Here is a 10,652-nt window from a genome sequence, read left to right on the forward strand (position 1 = left end):
GGGAAATTGATAGCACTGAGTGCTTACACTGTGAAAGAAGGAAGGTCTCAAGTCTCCAATCCAAGTTCTTTCTTTGGGAATCTAGAAGAAGAGAAGCACAACAAACCCAAAGCAGGAACTCGTGTTAGTGACTGTGACAGACCCTTGCCTCGAGCCCAGCATTTGACCCCGTTGAAGAACAGGGTGGCCTCCAGGAGCTTCACCCGTGGATACGGAGACGTTCTCACCCAGGGCCTCCAACAGTCGTGTTGGCTCGCACCTTGTATCCCTGACTTGAATCAGAGCATGTGCACGTTCCCATCAGTCTCCGTGGCAGAGCGTGTCTCACTAGGTGGCTCAGGCCTGCTTTTTTGAATCAGTCACTGTCAGAGGGACAGGAGCATGTGCTGCCCCAGACCAGGCTGCTTAGAGTGTGGTCCCCGAGGCAGCAGCACCGTCCTGGAGCTTGTTAGAAATGCAGGTTTTCTGGCCCCAAAGGAAAAATTCTGGGGGTGGGCCTGCTCCTGGTTGAAGGTTGAGAACCTCTGACCAGGCTATGTAGGATTCAGTCCTCGGGCTAATGCCAGTCACCTCCATTGTGACACAGCAAAGGGAAGAGTGGTAAAGTGGGTGTTTGGGAGACACCATGGCGTTCGACTATGCTTTAACAGCATTCTCCACAGTCTCCAATTACACATGTGCTTGCGTCCTTCTTTGTACAGTCTCTGTCCCCATGACACTGCACTCTGCAGTGACAGGCACTGTGGTCTGGTGGCCACCATAGCCCTGGCTCCCAGCATAGTGCCTGCCTGGTACACAGTCAGCGCTCACTGGGTTCCCGAGGAGGGATGTGGGAGAGGAAGACGTTTGGACGCAGGTCTGCAGCCCCCTCCATCTCTCACAGCCGGGGGCGACGTGTGTGTGCATGCCTACCTCAGCGGACAGCCCCGGGACGAGTCTCAGCTGAGCGCGCTGGCCTGCTTCCTGGTCTACCACTCGGTGCCGGCCCCGCGGCACCTGCCTCCTGTTGGACTGGAAGGTAACCATGGACCCTCCCTTGGCAGAGCCTGCACTGACACTTCTTTTCTCCTGTTATGGTGGGAGGCGTTTCTAGTGAGTCATTTTTTCTAGTGAGGTTTTGGTGGGTGTTTCTTTTTGGAACCTTTTCTGGGGGGGAAAACTCTGAATTTTACACGTGTGTGGACTCTGTTTACATTCAGAAAGGATGGCTTCTTCTTCAGAGTCCAAACACCTGTATGTACTGATAAACTCAGTGTTCACATGACTCTTCTCTCTCAGTTGATTTTTATGAAAGTTAATTTCAGTTGCTTTTTTATTTTGTTTAGTGTGCGTGTGTGTGTGTATGAATAGTTTCCCATTTGGGTTCCTTCTGAAGTACAGAATAGATGAATTTAAATTTTTATATCAAATTGTATTTTACAGTGCATTAGGGAAATTTCCTATTTAAATTCTGTCATTGGGTGATTGTTTTCAGAGGGCAGGATGCCAACTTAACATGACTGTGTCTGAAGCATCCCTGAAACGGGATTGCAGCCCAGTCTCTAGAGGTGTGACTTCCCCCCACCTGCATTTCTGTAGGGAGCACAAGCTTCGCTGAACTGCTCTTCAAGTTTAAACAGCTGAAAATGCCCGTGCGAGCTTTGCTGAGATTGGCTCCTTTGCTCCTTGGAAACCCACAGCCGATGGTTATGTGATCATGTCTGGTGGAAACCTGCCCTGAAACATGACTTCTGCCCGAACCTGGGACCAAACAACAAAGCTAGAGACATTTGTAAGTTTTATAATATACCCAGGGGGAACGGGCTGCACAGCCCTCAGTGTGCTTCAAAATCTGAGTGTTTTCAATATTGCAGAGACTTGGTTGCTGTCGGCTTGACCTATGATCTATAAGTGAGTTAAAATTTACTTATGTAAATAAAGTTTTCTGCTTTGTTTTCAAAACCCTTGATGACTCTCGTTTGGGGTTTCAGAGACTAGAGCAGTGGGGGCTGGGGTGCAGATTGGTTTTAAAGTCTTTCATCTGTGGTGATTCAGGTGAAGTGACTTTATGCTCAAAAATGCAGTTTTTAAAGAAGTTTTTAAAACTTTACTTTCCGCATCAGCAAAAGGGCTTCTAGCGTTCCCTGAGATGTCCCAGCTGTCCTGTCTAAAGTGAGTCTGTACTTCCTGCACTAGTGCTGTTCACCTCAGCATGGTCGCTCACCTCACACAGGGGATTTATGCCCCAGAGAAGACTCGCCTGACATGAAGCCACTCTGAGCAGAGACTATGGGGGCCTCCCACTGTAGACGGGGCTTCTGGAAGTGCCCACTTCCACCTAGAATGTCGGCTGTGCACCTGTAACAGGTTTCTGGACTAGATGATGGTGAAAGGTGACTATGTAAAGGTTCCCCAGCTTGAGGATTCCGATGCAGAAAGAAGACGGCTCCCTGTGCCCTGTGCTTCCTGGATGGCCACGGGGACCGTAAACTGGTAGAAGCTGCAGGATCCATCCAGTGATTTCACATGTTTGTATCTTGAGTTGTGTTTAGCTTTAAACGTAAAAATTAGCACTAGAAACATTTCCATTGAGATTGTGGCAGAAACCCACATGGGCTTTGCCTCCTCAGAGGGGCTGGTGTTTCCCAGGAATGCAGCTGGAGGCCGAGCCTTCTCTCTAGAGCTCGGCGCTCTGCCTGCCCCAGGGATGTGCTCCAGCGTGGCACGCATGGTGAGGTGTGCTGGCCAGGAGGGTGAAACGTGCCACTGTCACACTTGAATAGTTTTTCTTCTCTGAGTAAAAAAGAAAGAAAAAAAAAACCGGTAGATTATAGAAACACCATTGGAATCAGGATTTGAAGGACTCTATCTAGGCAGCAGTGGCTGTATCTTTACTCCTACTTGCTTTTCTCTAATGGAAGAATGCCAAGAAGTCAGTTGCCCACGTAGGAACTCCTGGCGGAGCGAGGACAGCCCTTAGAGTACTGGTAGCAAAGGCAGAAGCCAGGTTTTCTGAAGGGGCACAGCATGACTGCACCGAGGGCTAGAGGTGGCACTGGCTTGTGTGATGGGCTTGCTTATAGCCGTGGGGCCAGGGAACACCCAGGCAGGGTGCTCCTCTGCAGACATGCCAGGATCATTCTCAGAGAATCGGTTCCAGCTACTTACGGGGTCTTGACGAGAGCCCTCACTGTCAAGAGTGGTTCAGCCTCCTCAGAGCTGTGGCAAAGGAAGAGCTGGGGCACATGCCCAGTTCAAGTGGCTCCATCCAGTTCCTGCCTATTGGTAGGAAGCAGTCAAGTCCCTCCGCCTCACATGGCTCCTTCCTTGTATCCACAATGGGGAGAAGGGGACCGGATGCTGGGTAGTGCTCGTAGTGTCTGCCGCAGCATGGCTCCTGACCGACTAATACTCCCCACCCCATCTTTGTGACTTGCACACATGGAAGCTGTGGAATGGCCTCTGTAGATGGCTGTAGCTGAAGGTGCAGTCTGGTTGTTGTTTTCCAATGTATGCTGACATCTGTGCAGAGGCAGGGACTTTCGGAACTCAGGCGTGGAGCCAGGTCACAGCAGGAGGGGACTGCTGAGCTCAGCCCACAGAGCTTCCTTGGTGCTGCCCCATCTTACTTAGTCTCAAAACCAGCCACGCCATAGTTTATGGTGCAGGGCAGGTCCCAGCCCCTTCTGTTACACCTGCACATGACCGGGCAGATCAGGCTCAGTGGACCTGTGGTGATCCCCAACCCCCCACCCTGCCCAGTGTCCCTCCCAGTCTCTCAGTTTTACTTCCCTGGTGTCAGAATGACAGTTGCTACTGTCATTGGAGGCCGTCTGCTCTGTTCCTCCCTAACCCCCCATTTTTAGCTCCTCTAAACAATTTAAGGATAATCTCTTATAAACCAAATCGAGCCGGGTTTTGCTTTGGAGTCAGTCCGAACTTTTTTTACTAGCGAGTTCAGATTTATTAATACAAATGACATGACCGATTTCAGTTGTGTCTCCATTTTACATTATGTTTAGTGTGTTTTTTATATTTACTGTGTCTTTGTTTTGTCTGCTTGCTTTTTAAAAATTGGTATATTCATACACTTAGTGGTTAGGATGGCTCACGTTACTATGAGTACAATTAATACCCACATCTTCATAGGACCCCTTGGACCCCTCTTGTTTCCAGCTCTGGTGGCTCCCTGAGACCTCCCACCTGCCCCCAGCACCCACTTGTGAGTCCCTCCCTCTGTCTCTCCCTCTCTTATTCTGCAGTGTCGGAGTGTAAGGTGCTACCCCTGTGTCAGCCTCGGATGGACACCAGGGTGCTCTGGTGGCTGACGTTCCCCCCATCTGTTCACCAGCCAGGCTGCTTCATGGGTTGTCAGGAGGTGTGCCGAGCACAGCTGTCCCCAGGGGCTAGACCTCAGGTCTCCTCTGGTCAACTCCTCTTCTCAACTTTTCTGTGGCCTCTTCCCGTCATTTCCTTGGCCTCTTCCGGTCATTCCTTTGTCCTCTTCCAGTCATTCCCTTGGCCTCTTCAGGTTCCTTCTCCTTGGTGGTCCAGATTTTGTCCCAGACTTCCCGTCCTTTCTCCCTCTGCCCGTCCTCAGTCTCCACAGAGCCTGCTACTCTGGTCCCCTTGTCCCCTTGGGACCCCTTCCATGTTACTGCTAGACTCTCCAAGACATCCAGGGGTCAGGGGCCTTTGTTGGCTGACACGTACGGGAAAGTTAGGGGCTAGTGTGCCATGGGTTCCTGTCTATCAGTCCTCAGGTCTGAGGAAGCTGGAGGTCCCATGCTAGGGAGTGGAGGGGGGCGTGGGAGCCGCAGGAAATGGAGAAGTGAGGTCAGTTGACCCCTGCCTTTTAAGGGGCTCAGGGCAAGTCGTCCATCATGTTTTTGAGTGACCAGATCTCAGTGGGCCCCAGTCATAGCTGTCTTTTTGTTTATTGTGGTAAAAGTGCTCTTCTCTTGGAATTCTGAGATTCCATATGTATATAGCCATTCTTGGTCTGCCAGTGAAAAGCCTGTGGGTGAGTTAAACTTCGTGGCAGCGTGGTAGTCTCCATGCTCAGCTGGCAGTACAGCGGGTGACTCGGGCTCAGGCTTGAGCTCAGGTCTCAGGGTTACCCCAGCACAGCCTCTGCCACGGGAGGGGCCTCTGTGCCTTGACCTCCAACTGAGTCCGGGATCAAACCTAAATTTAAACCAAAGAAAAGACATTCTGAAGTGACTCGAGGGAGGCGGTCATTTGCTGTAGGCATGTTGTCTTGTGCACTTCCTCACAGTTCTGCTGTGCCCTTGCTTCTTCCGTCAGCAGTCGTCTTCTTTCAGAGGCTAGAGAGCCCTCTGTCCCTGACACAGCCTTCAGGGGCCCAGTTCAGGGTAGCTCGCTTCATGTGCTGACGTGTTGGACTTTGTCTTTCCTTGGGGCACACTTCCCTGCCCCAAGAGTCTCCACGATCACCATCCCTTTTCCAGATAGGATGACCTCAGTGTTTTTCAGCCTAGGAGGTGACTGCAGGGCACAGAGGTCTGGCCACCTGACCCTGCAGAACCCCTTCTTCACATTCCCCTGGACAGCCTGTGGCCCCTACACCTGCATTCTCCTAGATCACCTGCCACCCCCACACCTTCACTCCCCCGGACCACCTGCTGCCTTCACACCACACTCACCTGGACCACCTGCTGCCGTCTTATCCCCTGGGAACCTAGGGGGCACGCTGGCTCGCACAGCTCCAGACCCAGTGTTGTGGGCTCTGGGCCTGGATCTGAATGGGAAGCACTGGAGTTCCTGCGGGAGGGCCCTGATCCAGCCTGGGTGGCCCAGCCTCCCTCCCCATTACCTCCTGGCAGTGCTCCGGGATGACGTAGGCTCGATGCCCTGTCACCTGGAAGCACTCCGCCAATAGCCTTAGGAACTCCTTGTAGAGCCAGAGTCAGTGCTCCTTGCCCAGCAGGGACTGGAAGGTGCTGGAGTTGGACGTGGGGCCCTCCTCCTGCACATCTGAGGCGATATAGCTGTCTGGAGTCAGGGAAACCTGTCCTGGTCCCAGTGACGACTCTCAGCCTCAGGGACAGCCAGTGCCCGGGCAGTGTGTCCATGAGAGGGTCGTGGCCGGGGGGTAGCAGGACCCTCCTCAGCACAGAGCCTTTGTGGGCCGTGCTATGCCCAGCCCAGCCTAGGCTCTTAGCTCTCGCCATGTCCCAGTTGTGTCCCCTGTCACTTGTTTTGGTAGCAAGGGGGGCTTCCTGGCTACTCCCCTCACCTCTTACTCATGGCCCTTTTTCCTCATGACCAAGCAACTCCTGATGGTTATGTCTTCTCCATGGTTAAGGGGAGCTACTGCTTGGGCCCCTGGGCATGGCCAGTGGGATTGGGGGAGATCATGGGGGCTGACTGGGGTCAGGTCCCGAGGAAGAAGTGGATCCTGTTGTAGAGGTGTCTGGGCTGCCCAATGCAGCTTTTCCACATGGACAACAGGTACTGTGGCACAGGGCACAGGGTCTGGGTGCCCCAGGGTCACAGGAGGGTGGAGAAGGCACTTCGGTACCTGCCCCTTCCTCCCCTCAGCATTGGTGCTGTGCATGTACCTTGTCAGACAGGAAAATGTCAATTTCCAGGAAATTGGATAATGACCCTCTGTAAAGGAAGGTAGAGGGGTGAGGGCTGGAGCAGCCCTCCTGGGAGGTGGAGTCGGTGCGGAGGAGCACATGGACAGTCAGAGGGAAGGGGACTGGAACCTTCTCCCAGGCCATCTCGTGGCAGTAGAGGACTGAGCGTGAACACAGGGATGCTGCTGTTCCTGCCACCGGCGCAGGCAGAGTGGGCCTCCACCGGGCACGGACTGTGCTGATGAGTGTTTGCTGCAGGGATGTGGTTTATTTGCTAAGCTCAACAAATCAGCCTCCCCAAGACCCGGTTGTGGCTGGGTCTCTGGGATGCCACATGCTTGTCATTTCGTCATGCTTCCCTGCCCCATGTGATAACTGAGCACCTGTGTGGTGGTGGAGAGTTTGTGGTCCCCGGGAACACAAGGCATGCTGCTCTCCCTTTCCTAGATCCCCTCACCCGCTGCAGTCAGTGACCCAGCAGGCATGTCTGAGATTGGAGTTGTCCCTGGAGGCGCTATTTTCCAGCGAGGACTTGGGGATGCTGGGTCCTGTCTGCCCTCCACTCCTTGCCCAGGACCATGACATTTGCACAGCAGGGAGGGTGGAGGGGTCAAGGTCACAGGCCCTCCCTGCCTCTTCTCCAGTCAGCCTCGTCACAGAAGAGTGCTGCCCAACAGCCCTATCTGTGATGGCAGGATGCTGTCCGTGCTGTCCAGTATGCAGCCATTTGCCACACGTGGAGATGGAGCACGTGGAGTGTGGCGGCTAACTCCTCCAGAGTTGAATACTCAGCCCCATATGTAACTTTAGAACATATCCACCCCTCCCCCCACAAAAAAATGATCCCACCTGCTCATCTGGAGTTCCTCTCCATTCCTGCCTCCATCCTTAGGCAGCCACTGATTTGCCCTCTTTGGAAATTTCATATAAATGCAATCATGTGATATCTGTTCTTTTACATCTGGATTCTCTCACTAAGCTGAATGGTTTTGAGAGGTTTGTCCACGGCGTAGCACGTGTCAGTACTTAGTTGCTTATGACTGCCGAATTGTAACCTACTGTGTGGTTTTGTTTATCTGTTCACTAGGTGATGGGCATTCGGGTGTTTTCACTTTTTGGTTACTACGGATAATACTGTTAGGAGCATTTGTGTTCAGATCCGTGTGTGGATATATGCTTTTGTTTCCCTCGGGTGGATAACAAATGCAATTGCTGGGTCACGTAGTAAATTTATGTTTTGCTTTTTGAGAACCTGAGGCAATGCTTTTCTTTTAAACAACTTTATTGAGATATAGTTGTCTTGCTGTGAGACTCACCCACTTAGTGTGCAATTCAGTAGATTTTAGTATATTCACAAACTTGTGTGGCCATCATAACAATCTAATTTTAGAACACTTTTAACAACCCCAAAGAAGTCCTGCACCCCTTAGTCATCACCCCCAGTTCACTTTGCACCCTCCCACTCTCAAGCCCAGCTCTACATAAACATGACTTGACTTCCAGTCTCTGTAGCTTTGCCTATTCTGGAATGTCACATAAACGTAATCATAACACATGTCCTTTGTGACTGGCATATGTCCTGCGAGATTCACCCATGTTGTATGTGTATCAACACTTCATTGTTTTTATTGCCTAATAATATTCCATTGCATGGACACACCACGTTTTACTGATCCATTCATCAGTCGATGCACATTTGTTTTTCTACTTTTTCTACTTTTTGTTTATTATGAATAGTACTGCTACGATTGTTGGTGTGCAAGTTTTTGTGTGGATCTATGTTTTCATTTTTATTGGACTGGAATTGCTGGGTCACATGCCATTAACTATATTTGACCTTTTGAAAACCTGCCAGACTGTCTCCCAAAGCAAATGCTGTGTTTTACATTCCCACAAGTAGTGTGCGAGGGCTAGAGTTTCTTCACATTCTGTTTTTTTTTTTTTTTTTTGTTACTGTTACCTGTATTTTTTTACTATAGCCATCCTGGTGGACGTGAAGTGGTACTTCATTGTAGTTTTGATTTGCATTTCCCTGATGGCTCATGGTATAGTGTTTGTTGGCTGTTGGCATAGCATGTCTTCTGTGGAGAAATGTCTTTTCAGGTCCTTTGACAATTTTTAAATTGGGTAGTTTTTCTTTTTATGATTGAGTCATAATGGTGCTTTGTGTATTCTAGATATAATTCCTTTATCAGATGTATGATTTGTAAATATTTTCTCCTATTTTGTGTTTTGTCTTTTCACTTTCTTGATGGTCTTTTTGAAGCAAAAGTTTTAAATTTTGATGACATCCGATGTATCTTTTTTTCCCCTTTGGTTGCTTGTGGTTTTAGTGTCATATTTAAGAAATGACTGACTACTCCAAAGTCATGGGATTTATGCTTATGTTTTTTTCTTAATAAAGCTTAAAAGTTTTAGCTCTTACATTTGGCTCTGTGATTTACTTCGAGTTGATTTATATTCTTTGCATGTGGTTACCCAGTTGTCCCGGCATCATTTGTTGAAGAGATTCTTATTTCCCCATTGAAGGTTGTGTCACTCTCGTCAAAAATAGTAGGAAAGTATTTAAGCAAACAGAACTGGCTGTAAGTGGGATGGGCTGCCTAGCTAGGTGTGGGTGCCCTGTCTGAGGTATATTAGCTTAAATGGCAGCACTCAGGGTCACGGAGAGGAGATGGTTATGGGGAAGAGGGTGGGTACCCCCCCCCAAGGCTTTCCACCTCTAAGGTGCTGTGATTTTTGTGGGGTGACAGCAGAGTGTGTGTCTGTGTGTGAGTCAAGTTGGATAAGGGGGTTGAAGTGCTTTCTTCCATCATTTTGAGCAGCCTAGCTTTTTGTCTATTGTTCACTGCAGATGAATGGGTAAATTAGTTTGAAAAACTAGATTTCATTATTAAAAGTCATTTGTAACTTAGTCATTTCAAGTCCTTTATTGGTAAATAAGAAAGCAGAGGCCCTGAGAACACCGGGGTCCAGCCCAGGACCACACATAAGCACTACATGACCGGAACCAGGTCCCACAGAGCTCTCTTTTTCCGGGGAACCTGGGTGCTGAGCTTTGGGTGGAGTGAGCTACAGCCTCTGCATGCTTCCTTCTGGTTGATGCCCTGTGACATTTCTCTTCTGACACTGTTCCTGACCCTGGCTGGGGCTGTGGTCTCTGTCTCCAGTCCCGGCCCCCCGAAGGGTTATCACTGAAGCCAGGCTGCCCTTCAGCTAGGCTCCTGCTTCCACATTCTTTGGGCCTCACAGCAGGCAAGTTTCTTCTTGGTGAGATATGACTCTGAAAATTTTTATTTCCTTGAAATTTCCTGCATAAATAGGGAGAGGGAAGACAGTTCGGCCTCGTCACTACTTGGACTCCGAGACTTTACTATAGCCATCCTGGTGGACGTGAAGTGGTACTTCATTGTAGTTTTGATTTGCATTTCCCTGATGGCTCATGGTATAGTGTTTGTTGGCTGTTGGCATAGCATGTCTTCTGTGGAGAAATGTCTTTTCAGGTCCTTTGACAATTTTTAAATTGGGTAGTTTTTCTTTTTATGATTGAGTCATAATGGTGCTTTGTGTATTCTAGATATAATTCCTTTATCAGATGTATGATTTGTAAATATTTTCTCCTATTTTGTGTTTTGTCTTTTCACTTTCTTGATGGTCTTTTTGAAGCAAAAGTTTTAAATTTTGATGACATCCGATGTATCTTTTTTTCCCCTTTGGTTGCTTGTGGTTTTAGTGTCATATTTAAGAAATGACTGACTACTCCAAAGTCATGGGATTTATGCTTATGTTTTTTTCTTAATAAAGCTTAAAAGTTTTAGCTCTTACATTTGGCTCTGTGATTTACTTCGAGTTGATTTATATTCTTTGCATGTGGTTACCCAGTTGTCCCGGCATCATTTGTTGAAGAGATTCTTATTTCCCCATTGAAGGTTGTGTCACTCTCGTCAAAAATAGTAGGAAAGTATTTAAGCAAACAGAACTGGCTGTAAGTGGGATGGGCTGCCTAGCTAGGTGTGGGTGCCCTGTCTGAGGTATATTAGCTTAAATGGCAGCACTCAGGGTCACGGA

At 49.2% G+C, this 10,652-nt stretch overlaps 1 protein-coding gene across 1 annotated transcript in view; it reads left to right on the forward strand.

The window, feature by feature from the left end:
• The window catches only part of ANAPC1 (anaphase promoting complex subunit 1), a 71,505-nt gene extending 69,564 nt beyond the window's left edge, over nt 1–1,941 (forward strand). Inside the window, exons 47-48 of the mRNA XM_006909446.3 lie at nt 884–1,018; nt 1,579–1,941. Of these exons, the coding sequence (XP_006909508.1) occupies nt 884–1,018; nt 1,579–1,694 (251 nt within the window). The 3' untranslated portion in view covers nt 1,695–1,941. The remainder of the gene's footprint in view (nt 1–883; nt 1,019–1,578) is intronic.
• Nucleotides 1,942–10,652: the final 8,711 nt, after the last annotated feature.

This window comes from Pteropus alecto, unplaced genomic scaffold (genome assembly GCF_000325575.1).
Source record: "Pteropus alecto unplaced genomic scaffold, ASM32557v1 scaffold223, whole genome shotgun sequence".
NCBI lineage: Eukaryota > Metazoa > Chordata > Mammalia > Chiroptera > Pteropodidae > Pteropus > Pteropus alecto.